The 21,004-nt window shown below is 49.6% G+C and overlaps 13 protein-coding genes across 13 annotated transcripts; 8 read left to right on the top strand and 5 right to left on the bottom strand.

Moving 5' to 3' along the window:
* Positions 1–93: 93 nt before the first annotated feature.
* KL928_001862 (uncharacterized protein) lies at positions 94–1,374 on the top strand (the record flags this gene model as incomplete). The annotated part of the gene is made up of 1 exon (XM_043202274.1): positions 94–1,374. One exon carries the CDS (start codon positions 94–96, stop codon positions 1,372–1,374), a length of 1,281 nt encoding a protein of 426 aa, XP_043061139.1.
* Positions 1,375–1,425: 51 nt separating this feature from the next.
* KL928_001861 (uncharacterized protein) lies at positions 1,426–2,205 on the top strand (the record flags this gene model as incomplete). The annotated part of the gene is made up of 1 exon (XM_043202273.1): positions 1,426–2,205. The coding sequence occupies one exon, from the start codon at positions 1,426–1,428 to the stop codon at positions 2,203–2,205; it is 780 nt and encodes a 259-aa protein (XP_043061138.1).
* A 20-nt stretch (positions 2,206–2,225) lies between these two features.
* KL928_001860 (uncharacterized protein) lies at positions 2,226–6,920 on the top strand (the record flags this gene model as incomplete). The annotated part of the gene is made up of 1 exon (XM_043202272.1): positions 2,226–6,920. The coding sequence occupies one exon, from the start codon at positions 2,226–2,228 to the stop codon at positions 6,918–6,920; it is 4,695 nt and encodes a 1,564-aa protein (XP_043061137.1).
* Positions 6,921–7,164: 244 nt separating this feature from the next.
* On the bottom strand, positions 7,165–8,090 carry KL928_001859 (uncharacterized protein; the record flags this gene model as incomplete). The annotated part of the gene is made up of 2 exons (XM_043202270.1): positions 7,165–7,270; positions 7,381–8,090. 2 exons carry the CDS (start codon positions 8,088–8,090, stop codon positions 7,165–7,167), a joined length of 816 nt encoding a protein of 271 aa, XP_043061136.1.
* Positions 8,091–8,131: 41 nt separating this feature from the next.
* Positions 8,132–8,960, bottom strand: KL928_001858 (uncharacterized protein; the record flags this gene model as incomplete). The annotated part of the gene is made up of 2 exons (XM_043202269.1): positions 8,132–8,157; positions 8,240–8,960. 2 exons carry the CDS (start codon positions 8,958–8,960, stop codon positions 8,132–8,134), a joined length of 747 nt encoding a protein of 248 aa, XP_043061135.1.
* A 455-nt stretch (positions 8,961–9,415) lies between these two features.
* Positions 9,416–11,056, bottom strand: KL928_001857 (uncharacterized protein; the record flags this gene model as incomplete). Its single annotated transcript, XM_043202268.1, has 1 exon — positions 9,416–11,056. One exon carries the CDS (start codon positions 11,054–11,056, stop codon positions 9,416–9,418), a length of 1,641 nt encoding a protein of 546 aa, XP_043061134.1.
* A 36-nt stretch (positions 11,057–11,092) lies between these two features.
* Positions 11,093–12,312, top strand: KL928_001856 (uncharacterized protein; the record flags this gene model as incomplete). Its single annotated transcript, XM_043202267.1, has 2 exons — positions 11,093–11,105; positions 11,315–12,312. 2 exons carry the CDS (start codon positions 11,093–11,095, stop codon positions 12,310–12,312), a joined length of 1,011 nt encoding a protein of 336 aa, XP_043061133.1.
* Positions 12,313–12,848: 536 nt separating this feature from the next.
* KL928_001855 (uncharacterized protein) lies at positions 12,849–14,000 on the top strand (the record flags this gene model as incomplete). Its single annotated transcript, XM_043202266.1, has 1 exon — positions 12,849–14,000. The coding sequence occupies one exon, from the start codon at positions 12,849–12,851 to the stop codon at positions 13,998–14,000; it is 1,152 nt and encodes a 383-aa protein (XP_043061132.1).
* Positions 14,001–14,180: 180 nt separating this feature from the next.
* On the top strand, positions 14,181–15,110 carry KL928_001854 (uncharacterized protein; the record flags this gene model as incomplete). Its single annotated transcript, XM_043202265.1, has 1 exon — positions 14,181–15,110. The coding sequence occupies one exon, from the start codon at positions 14,181–14,183 to the stop codon at positions 15,108–15,110; it is 930 nt and encodes a 309-aa protein (XP_043061131.1).
* Positions 15,111–15,161: 51 nt separating this feature from the next.
* Positions 15,162–15,905, bottom strand: KL928_001853 (uncharacterized protein; the record flags this gene model as incomplete). Its single annotated transcript, XM_043202264.1, has 1 exon — positions 15,162–15,905. One exon carries the CDS (start codon positions 15,903–15,905, stop codon positions 15,162–15,164), a length of 744 nt encoding a protein of 247 aa, XP_043061130.1.
* A 114-nt stretch (positions 15,906–16,019) lies between these two features.
* On the top strand, positions 16,020–18,395 carry KL928_001852 (uncharacterized protein; the record flags this gene model as incomplete). Its single annotated transcript, XM_043202263.1, has 1 exon — positions 16,020–18,395. One exon carries the CDS (start codon positions 16,020–16,022, stop codon positions 18,393–18,395), a length of 2,376 nt encoding a protein of 791 aa, XP_043061129.1.
* Positions 18,396–18,407: 12 nt separating this feature from the next.
* KL928_001851 (uncharacterized protein) lies at positions 18,408–19,091 on the bottom strand (the record flags this gene model as incomplete). The annotated part of the gene is made up of 1 exon (XM_043202262.1): positions 18,408–19,091. The coding sequence occupies one exon, from the start codon at positions 19,089–19,091 to the stop codon at positions 18,408–18,410; it is 684 nt and encodes a 227-aa protein (XP_043061128.1).
* Positions 19,092–19,225: 134 nt separating this feature from the next.
* KL928_001850 (uncharacterized protein) lies at positions 19,226–20,956 on the top strand (the record flags this gene model as incomplete). The annotated part of the gene is made up of 1 exon (XM_043202261.1): positions 19,226–20,956. The coding sequence occupies one exon, from the start codon at positions 19,226–19,228 to the stop codon at positions 20,954–20,956; it is 1,731 nt and encodes a 576-aa protein (XP_043061127.1).
* Positions 20,957–21,004: the final 48 nt, after the last annotated feature.

Genomic DNA, 21,004 nt, shown 5'->3' with positions numbered 1-21,004 from the left:
GGGTGCGAGGTGTGGCTAAAGATAAAAAAAACAGTTCTGCGCACGATTGCTTGATATAGACTATATTATTTGAAACGGAAAATAGGCGAAAGTATGTCGTCTAACGACGATCTTTATAGGGAAGGGGGCGCTTTAGGAGTTTACTCGTACTATTACCAGACGAAAAAGGACAACTTCAACAAAGTCAGATTGACATCTCCGATAAGAGGACAAACCATGACTAGCGTTAACGGTGGCCATCTGCCTCCTCCAAGACTACAGACTCCCATTTCTGTGAACCGCGCGCCCCGCCTAGACATCATGAGTCCGCACCCCATTGACGAGGACCTCTTGATACCCAACAAGGAGCTCGTTGCGGACGCTATACAGCGAAGGCCCCTTATCAGGCCTTCCAACCTGGACCTGTGGATCAGGGTGATGTCGCAGCTGGCAGGCAAGGACAAAGTTGGCAAGTGTATTCAGTACGGACTACGAATCCTGATTGCCTACTCCATTAGAGCTCGCAAAACACAATTCCTCAACAACTTCAAGCTGACAAGCGTAGACTTCAACGGGAAAACCGCGGACGTGCTTCGACAGCTTGTTGCGCGGCCAGAATTGATAGTGGTGTTATTTCTGGGCCAGTTCGAGGCCAGGTTCGTCGGCCTTACCAAAATCCTCTCGATTTACAGACAGATGCTACGGGCCGGTACTGTGCCGACGAAAATCCTCAAGATGTTATCCCGAGTTTCCGAGACTGTGGGTCTTTTGCAGTCGTCAGAAAAAGCGTCCACGAAGCTGCAGCGACTGAAGTCTGACTGGTGCAATTTCAAGTCGTTGGGTGAGATTTGCGCGCTGTATTACGCCTGGTTCGACGAGTCACTGCTCGCGTACAAGATCGGCCTTCTGGACGAAAAGACGACTCCCAACTACCGCAAATTTGCTGTCAGACACGAGGCGCTTGCGTGGTATACAAATATCATACTGGGACTTCGTACACAGTTCGAGAAGCTGTCCCAATTGAGCAATAAGGAGAACTCTTTGAAGATCAACTACCAAGTCAAACAGCGCGCCAAACGGCTTGTTTCGACGATCAAACCCGACCAGTCCCCGATCTCACTATACGCGTCGCTGGAAAACACAGATACAAAAACACAGTTGGTGCAGTACTCTACAGAGCTGAAGAAAATATCCAAGGAAAAATACATGGTGCAGCTCGAGATCCTCAAGCTGCTATGCGATTTCGCTTATGACACAGTCAACGTGTTCCATTTGAAGGTTGATGAGCCCGTGCATCTTCTTTTTGGGCTCGGAGCAGGAGCGATTTCTTTGTCGAAAATATGGATAGCCGAAAAAGAGAAGATGGAAAAGGAGCTAAATCCAGGCCTAAATTAATAAATAAATCAATTTTTGTCCCCCCCTTTTTTTTTTTTAATCGTGTCGCGTATGAGAGGAAGAACTGAACGTAAACCATTGGGCGCCAAAGACACCAATATCCATGGTGTGTCGCGGTCGACGTCCCCATACAAATACAACAGCTCCAAGTCGCGCTCCGGATCGCTATCGCCTGTTCGACTGGACAAGTCGTCTCCTTCAAAGTTTGACAGCAGCGAGTCGCTCGCCTCGGGATTGATCAGACTTTCGCCCGGAAAAAGGCCATCTGGTGGGCTGAGCTCGCCAACAAAGAAGCACAGAGCGCACAAAGAGTTCCTGATTTACGAGGACCACACGAATTACAGGGATGCCCTCGACTCGCTAGAATCAATGACAGTGACAAACGTGGAAAACAAGGAGAACGAGAACCCCCGCAGCAACATGTGCCAAGATATCGAGAACCGTTCACCGCAACGATTGTCCAAAAAACGTTCCGCACTGGCGGATCTGCGGATCCACCAGTATCCGGGCTATATTCAGACTTTTGAGACCAACGAGGCTGGAAGATCGGGGATTTTGGCTCCAAAGCACCAGCTCACGCAGGGGTTCATGATGAACACGACTGACGTAAGCACATCGACCAAAAGGACTGCTGTTCCGTCGTTTGTGACGCCGCCCAAAAAGAACCGCATCCACTACAAGTACATCGAGTCTCTAAACAAGGTCGACCAGGCCAGATCGGTGCGGTCGCGCACAGACATCGACGTCCACGAGGTGCGGAAGCTCACTTTTGACCTCCATGACGACTCGATAGCGAGATACCAAGACGCGCAAAAAAAAAATATATTTTAGAGTAATGAAATGATCTATTTATGAAGACGTCCTCGCTTTTGGAAGACGACAAACAAAATGGATCCGAGCTGAAGGTACAGCTGATATCCTACGACTCGTACCAGTCTGCGCCGTCGTCTTTGGACAAACAGCGATTTACGTTGAATAATAAACCGTATAGTGGCAATAGCACTGTATTCAGTCAAGTTCCTGTGATAAGGGTTTATGGCAAGCTAATCACGGGCCACACATGTCTATTGCACATCCACAATGTTTTTCCGTACCTCTATGTGCAGTATAGGGGCCCCACATCGGACGAGAAGAAGATTGACGAGCATCTATTGAGCTGGAAGAACGAGATAGACATGCAGATTTATCAATCATTCAGGTTTCGCCACAGAAAAAAAAGCAAACCAGCAACTAAGGAGGAAGAGGCGACTGACTTGGAAGATGTGGACGACGTCAACGACGATGACGACGAGCTTGACGACGAGGACGTGGACATCGGCGCCGGAAACACCTATGTTGCAGATATATCTCTTGTGAAAGGCAATTCTTTTTACGGATACCATTTTGGTTTTTCTCCGTTCATCAAGATCAGCCTCTTGAGTCCCCGGTACGTGAAAAGGCTCGAAAGACTGCTTGGAGAGGGAAAATTGTTTGGCAAAGTGGTGCAACCGTTCGAGGCCCATATCCCGTACATGTTGCAGTTTCTGACCGACTACAACTGCTTTGGCTGCAACTGGATCTATCTTGAGAAGGTGTTCTGGCGGTCGCCTTTGGTTCACACGCAGGGTCATCTGGATGCGTTTCAGGAGTACTTTGACACAGACTTTGCGCAGCTGAATCGAGTCAAGGTGACTCCTGAGGTAAAAACGGAAATAGCCACCCATTTGACCCGTGACATGTTCAGTATCAATGTGCTCTCGTCTGAAAAGTATCCGCGAATGGGACGGGCGTTTTGCGAGCTCGACACTTCCGCTGTCTGGCTCAAAAACAGACTAACGTGCAAAGAACGAGATGTTCATTCAAAATTGTCTTTTGACATTCCCGAAGACCAGGAGGAAGACAGCTATATTTACTCGATCAAGAGTTTGCTAAGTGATTTAGAATACCAACGGCGCCAGAGGAACATGCCTTCCCAGGCCAAGGTCAAGCTTTTCAGTGGAGGAAAGCGCGACTTTACCGGAACGACCTGGATTGAGCAGGAAGAGCTGAACGAGTTGCTCGCTTACTGTGTTGAAGAATCCAAGAAGGAATGGAGCCGACTGCATCCCAAACATTCTCTGGAGCCGGACAACGTGGTGCCCAGAAACAGCTGGCTTCAGAATTACAACACCAGCTTTCAAAGCATTGACCAGTTCCACCGCCCGAATGTGCCCGAGAGCCATCTTCTTAGGGTTCCTGAGGAGCTGATTTTGCACGAATCTCAAATCTGCGACTGGCTGCTTGAAAAGGATACAGAGCCGGCGGTTGCAAGCACACAGGAGGTCTCGGACGTCGACGTGGTCTCCGACGCGTCGGACTCTTCTTCGGATGAAACAGAGCACGAGGACGATTTTCTGGGCAGTATACCCCATATCCAGGAGAAGCTGGGGCTTGTAAATGGCGAGAGTCCGGCTCCGGTTGTCTCTGATAAGACGAGCACCGACCAGGCTCATAGTTCGGACTCCATCAACCTAGACTTGCGAATATTCGAGCAGACACAGGCTACCAGAAGACATAGCGACGAAACCAACACCAGTGCAGGAACAAAGCACGATACACAGATAGACAATCCAGCCATCAAATTGGACGCTTCAGAAGAGCTGTTTGAGCTGACTATACCGCCGCCAACGTACCCGAGTTTCGACGCCATGAGAGATAGTTTTGAGGACCACTCGATGCTCAAAATTGATTACCCCGATCCATATTACAGCTCACGAAACGGGTATAGTGACGCGCCAGAGTACTTTGCCGGTCGCAAGTTCCAGGTCAGGTGTCTTGATCTCGAGGGATTCAAAGCGTACGATGTTGCTACCAAAACCACCTCGAACTCCGTTTCCATAGGTGGGGACGGGGTAGCGAGTATCTGGAATTATCGAGAGCATCCGCCGTCGTATAAGGATGTTCTTTGCTGGTCTATCGAGCACCCAGACCCTGTCAAGACGCGGTCGCAGCTGCTCAAGTCCCAGATCGACCAGGCAACTCAGAACATGAAGGGCTACAAGGTCCCGTCTTTCCAGTCTCCTATTGTGCGCAAAGCAAACAATTTCAACAAGCTGATTGTGCTGAGCATGGAGCTGCACGTTAACACTCGCGGGGACCTGTTTCCGGATCCGCTGGAGGACGAGATCAGGGTGATTTTCTGGTCTTTTGACGACCAAAATTACCCGATCGACCTTGGGATCGAGGGATCCGGGGTTTTTGTGGTCAATTCTCACGAGATCACACGGAAACAGGTTAACTACCCCGTGCAGACTTTTGCAAGTGAGATCGACATGGTGAGGGAGCTGATTTCACTGGTTGAATTCGTGGATCCAGACATTCTCTCAGGATACGAAATTCACTCTGCTTCCTGGGGATATATGCTGGAAAGATTTCGCAAAGTGCACAAGATGGACCTGGGAGTGCGTTTGTCAAGGGTGGCCACCAAGCAGCTGAACAAGCTGAACGACCGATGGGGCTACACGCATGCTTCAGGAATAAAAATCACAGGCAGACACATGCTGAATTTATGGCGACCATTGCGAAAGGAGCTGAGCATCAACAGATATTCCCTTGAGAACGTGGTATGGCACACTTTGCACATCAAGATTCCGCACTACGACCACAAAATCCTGACGCAGTGGTTTCTCTCCAAAAGTCCGGGAAACCTCAACAATCTTGTGGAATACTATATGTCCCGGCTGCACTGGCAAATGAAATTGATCAATAAGATGGAAATAATTGAGAGAACGGTGGAAGAGTCGCGTTTTTTGGGAATCGACTATTATTCGGTGTTCTACCGCGGGTCGCAATTCAAAGTTGAAAGCCTGCTAGTGCGTCTGGCAAAGGCAGAAAACTTCATTCTTATTTCCCCGTCGAAGAAACAGGTTTTCAAACAGGACCCGCTCCAGGTGATTCCCCTTATTTTGGAGCCCGAGAGCTCGTTCTACAAGAGTCCATTGCTTGTCCTGGATTTCCAGTCGCTGTATCCGTCTTTGGTGATTGCCCATAATTTGTGCTATTCTACGTTACTTGGCAGACTACAGGGTTATGACCCTAAAAAAACACAAACCATAGGAATCACGTCCTGGAAATTGCCACCTGGACTTCTGAAGCTGTTTGAGAAACACATCACTGTCACGCCGAACGGACTTATGTTTTTGAAGCCAAACGTTAGAAAATCCGTCCTGGCCAAAATGTTGAGCGAGATTCTAGATGCCCGTATTTTGGTGAAAGATACCATGAGCGGCCTCAAGGACGATTCAGAGCTCTACAAACTCTATAATAACAGACAGCTGGCGTTGAAGCTGATCGCCAATGTCACCTACGGGTACGCATCCGCCACGTACTCGGGTAGAATGCCCAACTCGGCCATAGCAGATGCAATAGTCTCTGCTGCACGCGAGACTCTACACAGTGCAATAAGCGAAATCGAGAAGAACGAAAAATGGGGCGCCAAAGTGGTATATGGAGACACAGACTCGCTGTTTGTGTATCTTCCAGGAAAGAGCAAGGCAGACGCATTCAAACTAGGCCGAGAAATATCTAATTACATCACCTCTGTTAATCCGTCCCCTGTTCGATTGAAGTTCGAAAAAGTATACTTCCCGTGTGTCCTGATCAGCAAGAAACGATATGCGGGATACTCCTACGAGCACGAAGACCAAGAAACGCCCAAGTTCGATGCCAAGGGCATTGAGACTGTGCGACGAGACGGAGTGCCTGCACAGCAAAAAATGGTGGAGAAATCGCTGCGACTACTTTTTGAGACCAAAGATCTCACCAAAGTCAAGCAATACGTGAATTTGCAATTCCTCAAAATCATGCAGAACAAGGTCAATTTGCAGGATTTCCTGTTTGGCAAAGAAATCAGACTGGGATCGTACAAAAACCCGACTTCTGTCCCTCCAGGTGCTCGCATCACCATGAAGAAGGTTGCCGAAGACCCTCGGTCCGAGCCACAGTATAGAGAAAGAGTATTCTACATGGTCGCCAAAGGATATAAAGACCAGCTGCTTCGTGATCGATGCATGGCTCCAAGGGACTTTATAGCCAACAGGAATCTCGAATTAGACGCATTCTATTATATCACCAAAGTGCTCATACCCCCGCTCCAACGGATCCTCAACCTCTGTGGTGTCGACGTTAATAAATGGTTCGACGAGCTTCCGCGGAACCTGGTTGCCCCCAGCTTGGATCAGCTGAATTTCAAAACACCTCTTATCAATAGAGCCAAGTGTGTTGTTTGCAATACTGTAATTCAAAGAGCGCTAGGGAAAACAGGAAAACTGTGCCACCAGTGCAGCACCAATGAGCTGCAAACCATCGCTCACATGCGCTCGTCCGTGCGCGCGAAGGAATCCCAGATGGATGCCACAATGCTAATCTGCAAGCAATGTACAAAACGGAGTCTGCGAAATAACAACTCACCGCTTTCCACTGCGCTGGCATGTACCAACGAGGATTGCTCTGTTTTCTACGATCGAATCAAAGCGATCAGTCAAACGGAGAAAACAATGGCAGCCTACGCTGAGTACCTCAGCTGGTGATCAGTACATTGAGTATTTATTTTCTTCCTGTATTCGTGTATCCAGTTGACTAATAGAGCTGTTCGCGTGGTTCAACAGGTCAGGAAATTGACTGAATTCTGCGAGTTTTTTCTCCACCGTAAATGCTTTGTGCATCATCTCTAGATCGTGCGTACGCTTGAATCCAGTTATCGATGTTTCCAGATAGTCCAGTATTTTGTTGCACCCGTTTTTCAGTTGATGTGCGTTGTTGATTTCCTGTGTTTCAATTTCGATCATGAGCACTCGGGCTAGCAAGTAGTACCCGTAAGAGGAGAGCCATAGATTTCCTATCTGTAGTGACAGCGGCATCAGCTTCTCTAGAATGGCCTCTGCATCCTGTGCAGAGTCAACAGGATCGATCTTCAGTATCATTTCACACAAAACAATAAACCCTTTCACCACCAGCGTGATCAAGGATGATTTGCGGGCGGAGGCTAACGCATCGATAATAATTGTCATGGCTCTCTCGGGACTTGATGAGGATTGCGCCATAATCATCGCGTAAAAGATTTGAAGCTCAATATACCAGTAGTGGTTGTATGAATGGTCATCAGCTCCGATTCGGGAAAGCGCATTCGTCACAATCTTGACAGCTTCACCCTGGTTCCCAATTTTCAGCTCGTATTGGGCTTTGCGTAATTGTAACTCATAGTATAGGTCTTGATCATTGATTTCGTCTGCCTGGCTTTCTAGTCGTGCCAGTAAAATGGACACCTGCTGATGGCGACACTTCTTTAGCCAGAGATCGCTCTGCAGCAGCATAAATCTCGGTTGCCATATCTTCATCAACGAAATATCGTTCACAGCTGTCGCTTCGTATGATTGAAACTGAGCAATAGCTTCATCTACATCTCCGCTCTCATAGGCCAGAACTGCCCGGCGCATGCCGATCGACAATTCGTCAAAAACGCTCAAGTTGGGCCCACAGGCGTCCAGAGCCACATCTGTATACAATCGCGCCAGCGCAGGGACCCCCACCCTACTCCAGATGGAGGCACTAAGCTGGCAGTTTCGCACAAATGTCGACCTGATGTTGGCTCCAATATCGAAATTAAGAAGGACGTAGGACGCACGAGTGATGTTTTCGAGAATTTTGCGCAATGGGCCACCATCAAAAGTGAAATGCAATGCATGGTATTGGAAGGTCATTGATTGAAGCACCCAGTTCCTATTTTCTTTGGTTTTGATTTTCAGAAACTGCAAAATCTGGTCCCGACTAGTATGGTTTCCCATCTTGGAATATAGATGAGGTCTATCTTTCAGAAAGTTGAATAGCCAAGTGAGGAGATAGTTCAGACAGTCAAGATCTTTGTTTTCTCTGGCCACAAGAATGGCCTCGTCAATGGCTCGTAGAGCCTCTTCATCGGAATTGAATGAAGCGTGTAATGTAGCGAGAGAGAGCAGCGCGTAGTGGTAAAAAAGCTGCTGTTTGTTGGACATCATATAGTCGAAATATCGGTGTAGCGCATTAAAAGAGCCCTCGTAGTCGCTTTGTTTCCAGCTCTCCAAGTAGTCAATGTAATATGCAGAAGGAATGATTCCACGTTGAGATTCGGAGAGAAGTTTCAAGATATTCTTCATTGACTGAGGGGGAGGAGGAGAATACTTCTGCATGATCTGAACCTGCTGTTCTAGCATCTGTGCAAGGTCAATTTGCGAGATAACCTGTTGACGCGAACCGTCCACACGAGCATCGAGTAACCCGCTGTTTTTCAGCACCTGTTTTTGCCACTGTGTTTGGGGTTCGACAAGGCTCTTTTTGACCTTGTGGCCATTGAGGCTCGACCAGAGCTCCTTCGTTTCCTCCCTGTATTTGAGAAACGTGTTCCAAAGCTCAACAGTGTCGTCGAACACAAGAACTTCAAACGCGATCGCTATGTTGTAAACAAACCTGCCCAGAAAACTAGAAGAGGTAAGGAGCTTACTTGGTTGTGTTCGCTCGTCGACGTTCGTATTTTTGGGTGTATTCTGGTAGTCTACCAGCAGCCTGTTGACGCTGGAAACAAAATCGTGAAACATGTCGAGGGAAGTTATGTTCCACAGCGAGTTTAGTAGGTATTTCTGAACAGCTTTGATATCTTTAGCCACCTCCGCTGAGGTCTGTGTGTTCATTTCGTTTGCAAAAGACGCCACTGCATCCTCTATCAGTTTGAGAATCTCCTTCAGAGAGGGGAAATACAGGCTGATCAGTTCGGTTTGGCTCTCCCTGGAGTCGTTGTGTTCTATAAGCTGGACCAGAGTAGAGAGTATTGGGGGGATTGTTGATGGCGGCAAGTCCTTGTAACAGTACCCGATGATCAAGGCCAAGATCGGGATCTTCGAGGTGGCCAAGATCGGCGTCAGCACCAGCCCGTCTTCAGAGCCCTCCATAACAAAAAGATTAGATCACAAAATATCGATACGCGACTAAATACAAATCGAGGTCTAAGGTGTAGAAAATAAATATAATCATCAATCTACATGGTCAGGACAGATCATCTGAGTTGCATGAAAGCGTCGAGAAGAACGGATGAAGGACCAGTATCATTTTTGTTCTTCTCAAACACGTTCCAGAACCTCAAAGTCTCGTCCCCCGCGCCGGTGACAATGGTCTGGCCATCTGGAGACATGGCCAGATATAGGACTCGGTAGGTATGTCCGGTCAAAGACGCGATCTGCTGCATCGTATTATATTTCCAGATCACTATCTGGTTCCTGGAGTAGCCGTGCGTGGAAACGATCTCGTTTGAGTTCTTTGACCACGCCAAATTGCAGACTTGCGAGCCCGTATCCACATCGTTGGTTTTCAATCCTGTGATGGTATTCCAGATCTTGATCCTCCTATCTGCAGTTCCTCCTCCGGAGGCAAGAATTCCTCGCTGGTGAGGCGACCAAGAAATCGCCTTGACTGCAGCCTGGTGCTCGGTGAATCTGAAAAGGGGCTCTTCGTTCATGCCTTCCCAAACGAGAAGCTTGTTGTCGTTGCCTCCCGAGGCCAGTTTGTTTTCCTCGATGTTCCATCTCAATCCACACACCTCCTGTTTGTGTCTTTCGAGCCTCTTGATATAGTGAGACGGATCTCGCACGTCTCGATGTAGAATGGACCTGTCTCGTGATCCAGAAGTCAGTATATGCTGGTTCCAGGCCAATGAAGACGCCCGCGACGAATGACCTGTCATTGTACGCGTGCATCTGCCCATCGTGGCGTCCCAAATCTCCACTAGTCCCGAGCTCGTTCCAATGGCCAGATGGGTGCCTGCTCCGATCCAGGACAGACTGGTTATAGTGTCGTTGGAGCCCAGATCGCACAAACGGTTCACAGATCCGCTGGAAGCGTCCCACAAGTACACGCAGGAGCCTAGGCCAACTCCCAAAACATCCTGGGAGCCCCAATCGACAAGATTGAGGTAGAAGTCGTCTGCAAGCTCTGGGGCGTCTAGCACTCGATAGGGCACTTTAGATATTGACCGGGGCTTTTTTTGCGGCGACAGAAGCATCTTCTGACTGTCTGCGCGCACCGGACTGAGCGAGTAAAGCTCGTTGTGCACGTTCAACGAGGAAGATGCCGGGCGGGATTTGGAAGGCGATTGGTAGGTGAAGATGTTTCCAGATTGGCGAGGGGTGTGCTGAACACCGTCTTCGAGATTGAGCTGGGACCCCGAGTGGCTTAGATTGTCGGAGCCCGGGGGCGTGATCTGGGTTCGCGAAGGGTCAGAGCTCGAGCTGGTCTGTGTGGCGCTGGGGTTCAGAGATTTTCTGCTTGAGAACGTTGCTGGCAGATTGTCGCCGAAAAGCTCGGACTTGAGCACCGCATCAAACGTCCTGTTTGCCTCGTCTTCGCGGATATAATCGATCTCGTTTTCGACGATCGACCCCGACGCCCGATTCGAGTGTTCTGCTGCGGAGAATGACTGGACCGTGTCTGAGTTCAGACTGAAGGCTGCCTGGAGATCGACTCCTGTTCTGCTTGGAATATATCTGTCGCTATACATTGTCTTCTTCTTGGCTCTTCGTGGCGTCCCTGGCGAGGAGAGCATAGGATTGGGCACGCCTGAATCATGGTTTCGCGGCGTGGAGGGTGTGAGTGGAGGGAAGTTATTGATTGAGTTTCTGTCGTTCAATCGGTTTCCTGACATTCCGGTTATTCGTTTGTGTGGCCGTGAATCAACGGTATGACAAACTGCCGTTATAAATCAGAGATCGTAAGGAGTGACTTTTGGTGGTAAATCAGTATGCCAAAATCAAAACAGCTAAAGGGAAATATTATTTCTGAAAAATAATTCTGTCACTACTATAAGTGCGAGCAACAGAGCAATGGACTACAAAACCTAAAATGGAAAGACATCGTCAGCTAGTAAGTTGAGGAGCAGCAGAGTGTGCTAACCGCCAGGCAGAAAATAGAGCCCATGCTTTGGAGAAGATCAGGCTCCGGCAGCAGGCGCTGAAGGGCCAGAATCAGCCCGTGCCCCAAAAAGAGCTTACCACAGAGCAGCGAAATCTGATTGAGAAAAATCGAGAAAAAGCCCTGGAGCGACGCCGTATCCGCGAGGGCATGGAGAAGGGCAACTACCGTATTGCAGATCAGACGATGTACGCACCAGATGCTCCTGGTGGCGTAATCGAAGGTGCCAAAAACGGCGATCGCAACCACGTACAGGAGCGCATAAGACCGTCGGTGAAAAAGGCCGACTACATTGAGTACGACTTCAGCACGATGCAGGACACCTACGGAGGATTCCTGTCGGACGCAGACCGCAAGGAGGCCCGAGAATCAGACAAGACACTGGAACAGTGGCAAGAAGAGAAACAGAACCGGCCTCTGGTCGAGCCTGCTCCTCCGTTGGACATTGCGAACGCACCAAAGTGTTTTGAATGCGGCTCCATCGAGCTGAACCGGAACTTGCTACAAGTTTTTGGCTGTCGTGTGTGCAAGAGCTGCGAAAACAAGTATCCGGAGAAATATTCTCTCCTGACGAAAACAGAGTGCAAGGAGGACTATTTCCTGACCGAGCCCGAGCTCGCGGACGAGACGCTGTTTAAAAGACTGGTCAAAACCAACCCGCATAGCGGAACTTACTCGAAAATGCAGCTTTTTCTGAGATATCAGATCGAAGAGTACGCGTTCAAAAAATGGGGTTCTGCCGAGAACTTGGACAAGGAGTGGCTTCGACGAGAGGAAATGCGGGTGAAGCGACGCGACAAGAAGTTCAACACCCGTCTTCGCGAGATGAGGAAGAAGATGCGTGCCGAGGAGTTCACGCGGAAGTTACGAGGAGAGCGCAACGAAAGACACGAGCACCATTGGAGCCGGGGAGAGCCCACGGGCGAGCCTGGCATGGTGCGGCGTCGTTGCAAGGACTGTGGGCTTGAGATTGAGGAGATCCAAATGTGAATAACGCAGTAATATTATGAGCTATATATCGATGTCTGTGCGTCTGTGACTATCGTGATCGTTCGTGAGCGGGTAAATTAGTTTTCGGAATGTGATGGTAAGTGTTCGTTGGCGCTTTTTGGCTATGTTCAGTTCAGTTCTGGTGAGTCATAGAGAATAAGATGGCATCCACAAAGACAATGAGAGCTCGCGAAATGGGCAATCTCTTGGCGTAGAAAGCGGTCAAATGAATGATACGCGCTCGAAAGACGCATCAGATGGACCAACGTCGCTGTTATGATGGAGCGAGAAGGCAATCGGAGCCTCATGTCGAGTATTGCTGGAAAGGCAAAAGAAGAGAAAATAAATACAAACAAATCCGTACACCGTCGCACGTGGGGACCCACAGTCGGTGGACGGGTGGCATTTTTGGGGACGTAAATTTTCTAACGTGCATTATTTGTTAACCCGTGCTCTTGTAATTAGCTCAGCTGCACGGGGCCTTGAAACTTATAAAGGGCTTTGCTTGCCCAAAATCGTAATCCGTTAATCTTAGTATGCGTCTTCAGCAATTCTGCGCGATTGTGTGCACCAGCCTCTGCTTCAATCGTCTCGCAGCAGCCCTCAGCATCCTGGTGCTCAATCCGTCTCCGTATGGATCGAGTATCTCGACCGCTTTCCACCAGGCGCTGAGTGCAAACCACAAGGTGATTTCGGTCTCGCCGCTTCACCTCACTTCCCCCACCGAGAACGAAGTTACCATCGACACCACGCCTATTAATGATGCTGACCTCAAAGATTTCTTAGACGAGCAGGAATTCGACCTGAACGACCTGCTCGGCCTCCAGGTCGGTGAGAGATTTTACGGATCCAAGCAGGATGACAGATGGTACGTGAAGGGCTCTGTGATGGGCACTGCGCTCTTTACGCTCGACTATCTGCTTCCACATCACTACACGGAGATGTCGTCCATTGATTTAATCATCGTCGCGTCGGCGGGCCATCTAGTGGACGGCCTGTACCGGCAACAGACGTACGTGGACCTAAACGTCATGAGACTCGCGCAGACCAGAAACATCCCCGTTTTCAACGTCAACAGCAACGAGGACTGGGACATGATCGTTGCCGGTCCTTTGGACGAGCAAAACTCGGACGAGGCAAGCGAGCTTTTGGCCTTGTACCTGCAGAGAATTGAGGCGCTGGTCGCACAGCTGACGCAAGACTCCAGTTATGGCAAGCATAACTTCCATACTGCGCGCTCGCTTCAAAGATCGCCCAAACTGAGACAGTACTTCGAACACGAGAGACGGAACGATAACCCCAGATTGCTGCCTAATGGTGTGGGGCTCAACATCAATCTGCGCGCGGAGGCCTCGTGCATGGACACAAACAGGGACTTCAGCTTCATCGAAACCCGCACAATTGGTGGATATAACAAGGTTCCGTCGTTGAGTTATGATGAAACCAGGGGTGTGGCCAAGATCGACTCTGTCTACAGTATCGACAACGATCTTCCGCGGAACAAGGACAAATTCCTAAGCGAGATGAGTGTGGACAACGGCGACTGCCTGATCACCATCACGCCGATCAGTTGGTCTGGAGGAGATTTCGAGACCTACAATATTCTTGGGAACGTTGTCCAACAATTGAACGCGGACCACCCGGAAGACGGCCCAAAGCTTGTCCAGCAAATTAATGATAGTAAATAAGCATTTGCGCAGATGCGAATAATAGAAAACATACCTCGTGGCTAGTTATATAACCCATCAAAGGCTGCTTTGTGGCTGAGGAGGGCAAAGGTAAAAAAATATTTTTCCAAATATAAAGAAACAGCAGCAACAAACAGCGTTCTTTATCAGTTCCTTTGGCAAGCTTTTGTCTGCGAATCAATGACGCTCACAAACCAGATGGATTTCCAAAATCACTTTTTGACTAAGGACTTGCATCGCATCACAAAACCCAAGAAACTGGGCAAACGTCGCTATGCCGATGAATCCCACGATGAGGATGCCAACAAGCCCCGTTTCACGCCAAAAACACTCAGCAAACTCGCCCAGCACAAAAAGCAGAGAAAGCCGCAGGTTCTGGGCCAGAAACTCTCTGTTTCGAGGATCATAGAGACTTTAGACCAAGAATCGTTGCAGAACCTGATTTCTAATCTGGTGTCCGAACACCCAGAAGTAGCCCCCACGCTGCTCAAAATCTCTCCGCAGGTCACTATAGAAGACTCCTTAATGGTACTAGAACAGAAACTGGAAAGAATATTGCAAAACATGCCCTACAGGGTCGATGCATCGTCCGACTACTCATTCCTTAGAGTGAAACCGCATGTGGAGGACTTTTTCCAGACTCTTTCTGATTACACATTAAACTTCCTTCCTCCCATTGAGTCCGATCTCACTATTCCACTTATGTTTCTGATGAAATTCCTGGCCAAGTGTTTCCCACGCTTGCCCAAATTCCATGCCGTTGAATACCGCTATTACCACAGTCTCACAGTTGACAAATTCAACACAATTTTGGACGATATCCTTGTGCAATTCCTCAGCGAGAAGAAACACAATATCATTCTCGCCATCAATCAAGACTGGCTCAGTGATTTCCGGAAAATCAGCGAGCTTAACGACAACAAATTCTCATCCGTATACGAACGTTTGAAACAGGAGATCGACCAGTACGAAAACCCCGACGCAGCGTCTGGCCAGCCGTCTCCGGGAAATTCGGGCCGGCTGACGGGGCTTGCCAACCTGCTGAACTTTTCCACCGACAACAGCCCGTTGCACGGCAACACTGTGGGGAACGTTTTTGACACCATTTAATCAGCAGGTGTATGCATTGCTTTCGCTAACATTTCGAGTATATAAGGCTATTTACAGATCGATGCCCCATTGGCCCAGCTCCTCCCGCGATGCGGTCTGTAAGAATTTCCTCATTTTGTTTTTCAGAATGTTTCTCTTGGTAGTTGCCGGATCCAGTTCGAGTCTATTTATAAGCATTTTGAACGCTGTATTGGATTCTCCTTGAGCTATTATGTGGTCCAGCTTCTTGCTGAGCTCCAAATCCGACCGAATCGACTCCAGCTTGTTTGAGAGATGCCAGAGGTCCGACATGTAAAGCTCCTGGTTCTCGAAGTCCGTGTCCCAGTTGGAGATTCCATATTTCAGTTTCAGGCTGGCTATCTTCTCGCGCTCCTCCTCAGACAGCTCCGAATAAGGTTTTCTGAGCATCTTCACCTCGTCCAAATCGTCGTATAGCGTCGAATAGTTGTTATCGTACAATTCTCTTCTCCTGAGCAGGTCTTGTCTTTTCCTGGTCTCTTCCTCTGCCACCAGTCGTTTGGCCTCCTCCTGGTAGTGCTGGAACTCCTCACCTTTATTTTTCTTGATTTCCGCCACAGCAAACGACTTGCGCGCACTCAGCGGACGTGTGGCCTCGATTCTCACCAGATCTCCTTCTTTGCAAATGTTGGCTTCGTCATGGACCAGAAAATCCTTTTTTTTCAGATATTCTTTTTGCAGTTTCTGGTTCAGCACCTTCTGCATGACCCGCACTTTCACGGTCTTGTCCATCTTCCCTTGGGAAATGACAAACCCAATAAAGTTCTGTCTGGCCATGGTTGTCGGTTGGTCGAGCTCTAAAAATTTTAAAAAGTTCAAGCTTTGTGGAGTCGTGTGCCCTCCAAAACTTATATCTAAACGAGCACTTTGACAGACACTTTATCTTTTGCTATGCCATCGGGTCAGGCTTCGGACGACGACGCTGCGTCTGAGTTATTTCCCCAGCTGGGGAACTACGAGCCCTCGTTGTCTGCCTCTAGCGAGGCGTCAGGGTCGACGTCGTCCGATCTTCACAGCTCCATCTTACGCAAAATCATAGGAGCAGGGTCTGCTCCAGGAGCCACGTCTTCACGGTTTTATTACAGCGATTTGTACGATTATTACGCCAACAACGCCAGCTCTGAGTATGCGAGCGATTTCGAGGCCTACGAACGGCGCATTCAAAAGGAGAATAGAATCAGAAATGCTATATCACGCTTGAATCAGGATCGACACAGTCGTCAGAGCTGGAGCCAGACGAAGCTCGGAATCGTCAATCTCAGCAGAGTGAGCAGTCTCGAAACGGTTCCCATCGACGAGTGCGAGGAGGTGGGGGAGCTGCCTATAGAGCTCCAGGCCGTAGGACATAGCAGGAAGTCTGACTTCAGCGATATCAACATAGACGACGACCAGCCAGAAATGATTGTGAGCAACGACGAAAATCTGGACTACACTTTTCGACGAATAGAGCCCACGGTCAGAGCCCGGAAGAGGAAGAAGTCGTTTTTCGACTACTTCAACATCAATCGCAACTACCGCATCCAACGCAAGTTGCATGTCCGCCATTTGCACCAAATCGCGCTGGGAGGAACGCTAGGCGTGGGCCTATTGCTTTCCTCGGGCAAGTCGTTCAGCATTGCCGGTCCGCTGGGCTGTCTGCTTGGATTCAGCATCGCCGGATTGATAGTGTTGGCTACAATGCTGTCTTTCTGCGAAATGGTGACGCTCATCCCGCTCTGTGGCGGTGTTTCCGGAGTGTCGTCGCGATTCGTCGACGACGCGTTTGGGTTTGCGCTCGGAGTATGTTACTGGCTCAGCTACTGCATCGGCTTCCCCACCGAGATCACCGCCGCGTCCATCATGCTCAGTTTCTATCCCAGTCTCGATATCCCCGGGCCCAGCACGGCAGGCTGGATAACGCTCTTCCTGGTGGTTGCGCTGCTGATAAACCTGTGCGACATAAGGGTTTACGGCGAAATCGAGTACTTTTCCACTCTTTTCAAACTGCTTATCCTGGTAGCTCTACTGATCTACAACTGCGTGCTCAACGCGGGCGGATCTGCCCCCCACCACGAACGAATCGGTTTCCGATATTGGGACAGCTCCAAATCAGACCTCGAACACCACATCACTTACGGCCCCTTTAGGCCAACCTTCGACGTCAAAGACACGGGCACAGGCGCGACTGGCGGCATAGGCGGCGCCAAGGGCCGGTTTCTGCAGGTCCTGGTAGCGTCCGTGGTGGCATCTTACGGCTACGTGGGGACGGAAATCGTTCTTATCGCGGGCGGCGAGTCCCGGAACCCGCGCCACGCCATCCCGCTAGCTACCAGAAACATCTACTGGCGTATCCTCGTGTTCTACATTCTGGCAGTGTTCATCATTGGCCTCAACATTTACAGCGGCGACCCGCGCCTGCTGAGATATTTCACCTGGACAGGCCCTTCCACCGAAAGCGAGAAAAAACAGCGCGAACAGCTCGAGTCCATGGTCATCCAGCTCAACGGCGGCGGAAACTGCAAAACACATCTGCTCCAGTGGGCGGGCTTTGCCAACGGCAACCAGTCGCCGTTCGTGATTGCGCTCCAGAGTGCCGGGCTGTGCAGTTTTGCGGCTGCTACCAACGGCTTCCTGGTGTACTTTGCCCTGACAGCGGCATCCTCGCAGCTCTACGCCTCGTCACGGACGCTGTACTACCTGGCGATTCAAGGCAAGGCGCCCAAGCTATTCTCCATCTGCTCCAGGAGTGGTGTTCCCTACATGAGTGTCTTATTTACAGGCCTATTCTCGTGCCTCGCATATTTGTCTGTCGACAACAACACCGCCCTGGTTTTTGAACGGCTGCTCAGCGTCTGTGCGTCCACAGGACTGCTTGTTTGGTCGGGCATGTGTTTATCGTTCATCAGGTTCTACTACGGGCTGCAGCTACGTCCAGATATCATCAGTCGAACAGACAAAAATTACCCCTACAGATCTCCTTTTCAGCCGTATCTCGCGTACTTCGGGATGCTGGGCTCGTTGTGTCTGGTGCTGATTGGAGGTTTTGTCGCGTTCATCCATGGCCAATGGTCTCCAGCATACTTTATCTCGTGCTACGGCTCGTTGTTTGTGTGCATTTTCTGCTACATTGTGTACAAAATTTTCCGACGCACCAGAATCCACCGTCTCGACCAGCTGGACCTCGACTCTGGCAGACGCGAGATCGACCGCATAATTTGGGAGGACGACACGCATTACGCGAGCAACTTCAGGGAAATCATCAGCAAAGGCATCAGCTTGCTACTTTAATACAGCACAACATTACCGATTTTTCAGTCTCTCCAGTAACTGCTGCTTTCTGAGTGCTACCACGGCGTCTTGGTACTCTTGCTCAGTAGGGAGCTGAGGCAAGTCGAATACAGCACTCTTCTCAAAACCGCTAGTCCGCAGCTCTTGTGTCCGTTTGCGCTCAAACTCCAGTAAAGCACACTCTTCTGGAGTCTCCTGGGCCGTGACATTAGGAATCCGCAAGTCCAGCTCGTTCTCGTCTTCATATCCGTAGTACGCCGGCCCCAGATCTGTCTGATTCAATCGCAAAAACCGCTCTTTTGCGTTTCCGGACGCAGACGCGTTCTCCTGTTCTCTAGACTTAAGTAATCGTTCCACCTCTGGTAGCTGTTTCGCTCTGCCAAAATACCGGTAATTGTTCACCATGACAGAGCCATCGGCTACAGCAGACGTTCTGAGGTGATCAGGCCCGCCAAGTTCCTTCACACGATGATCCCATGCGCGCCGTTCCCGCATGAGCTTGTTCAATTCGTCGTTAAGGTCCCTGATCTGAGAGTTTTGAAGCAACGGGTCGTTGATCTTCTCGATCTTGGCAGATATCTCCTGCAAACACATGGTCCGAAAAGCCTCTGCCTCGTGGACGTCATCTGTGTCTTGCGTCACGCGAGGTCGCGAGCCAACCACTCCGTGCTGTCTTCCGTACAATCTATTGAGCATTACCGCGTAATATTTTTTTTACATGATAATAAATAATTCAGTTTTTTTTTCTGCTGATTTTATCTGAGGACAAGTGGAAAAAAAAGATCTTTTTTTAATTACTGTGAAGTACCCAGACATAACCAGCGTCCGCGATGTCTCCGTTACTCTCATACCGTTATAACAAGTTCCTTGTGGCGGGAGCAGCCTTGGCCATAATCTACATTGTTGTGTTCATGGCGCCATCCCATCCAAAGACAGAGGACGCGTTTCCTGGACTAGTGTCTGAGTCACAGGTCACCCCTCCTATCAACCCAGGCGCGTCCCTGGACACGTCTGCTCCCGGTGAGCTGATCGAGGAGAAGAAACCAGTTATTGACGACGTGTTATCATCGACTCTGGAGTCGCAAAGCTACAAGACACGGGCACAAGAAGAAGAGAAACAGGCCACCCCGGCTGCTGCCAAGCCAAAGGCCACGGGCGTGAGACAGTCCACACCCTTGCACGACTCCAAGGAGGAGGCCAAGGCTGCGCAGGAAATCAAGTCTGCATCCTGCGAGTCGGGCGAAGAATATGTCATCATGATCGACGCGGGATCCACAGGATCTAGGATCCACGTGTACTCGTTTGATACATGCCAATCTCCGCCAAAGCTTTTGGACGAGGAGTTCAAGATGATAAAACCAGGTCTCTCTTCGTTTGATACCGACACGGTTGGAGCTGCTGCCTCTTTGGACGAGCTTCTCGATGTTGCGCTCCAGACCGTGCCAAAGAATAAACAGGCTTGCACACCGGTTGCCGTCAAGGCCACGGCAGGTCTCAGACTGCTTGGAGAACAGAAATCTTCAGCCATTCTTGCCGAGGTTAGACGTCACCTGGAGGACGACTATCCGTTCCCTGTTGTCGAGGGAGACGGAGTTTCTATCATGGACGGCAGTGACGAAGGTGTCTATGCCTGGATCACCACCAACTACTTGCTTGGAAACATTGGTGCCAAGGAAAAGCGGCCGACTGCTGCCGTCTTCGATCTGGGAGGAGGATCCACCCAGATCGTTTTCGAGCCACTGGATGGCCAAAGCATGATTGAAGGAGAGCACAAGTACGAAGTGAGCTTTGGGGGCGCCGACTTCACTCTATACCAGTTCTCGCATCTTGGTTTCGGACTCATGCAAGGCAGAAGAAAGGTCAATGCTCTGGTTTTGGAAACTGCTCTCAAAGATCCAAAGTACGAGCTTACTCCAGTTTCTGACCCTGAAAACGCGGTCGCCAAGGTTTCCATCCCACACCCATGTCTTCCACCGGGAGTCACGGCAGAAAATGTGATCGTTGAGCTTTCTGACAAAGCCAGCTACGTTGTGAACTTTGTTTCCATGGCCAAAAGCGAAGACGACGACATGGCTAAGACTGCTGCTGTTCAATGTAGATCATTGGCAGAGACCATTCTGAACAAAGATATGGAGTGCAAATCGAAGTCCTGCTCATTCAACGGCATTTACCAGCCTTCTTTGAGACACCAGTTCTCCCAGACCTCAGACATGTTTGTGTTCTCCTACTTCTACGATAGACTCAAGCCTATTGGTATGCCATTTTCTTTCACGCTGGACGAGATGAAAGACCTCACCAAGATCGTTTGTTCCGGATCCACTGCTTGGAACCAGTACCTTTCGCAGCCTGAAGGTCTCAAGGAGCTGAGTGCCGAGCCTCTGTGGTGTTTGGACCTTTCGTTCATGACTGCACTGCTGCACACAGGGTACGACATTCCTCTCCACAGAGAGCTGAGGACCGCCAAGAAGATCAGTGACAACGAGCTGGGATGGTGTTTGGGAGCTTCGTTGCCACTTTTGGATAAAAATTCGGGATGGAGTTGCAAAGTTACCAGGGACTAAACTGAGAGAATTTAGGTGAGTGAAATAAATACTAATTATACGATATGC

The sequence above is a fragment of the Ogataea angusta genome (assembly GCF_019207475.1).
Source record: "Ogataea angusta isolate 61-244 chromosome Unknown 61-244_NODE_3_length_881311_cov_93.026150, whole genome shotgun sequence".
NCBI lineage: Eukaryota > Fungi > Ascomycota > Pichiomycetes > Pichiales > Pichiaceae > Ogataea > Ogataea angusta.
The sequence above is the reverse complement of the archived record's forward strand: the minus strand, read 5'-3'. Positions and strand labels throughout refer to the sequence as shown.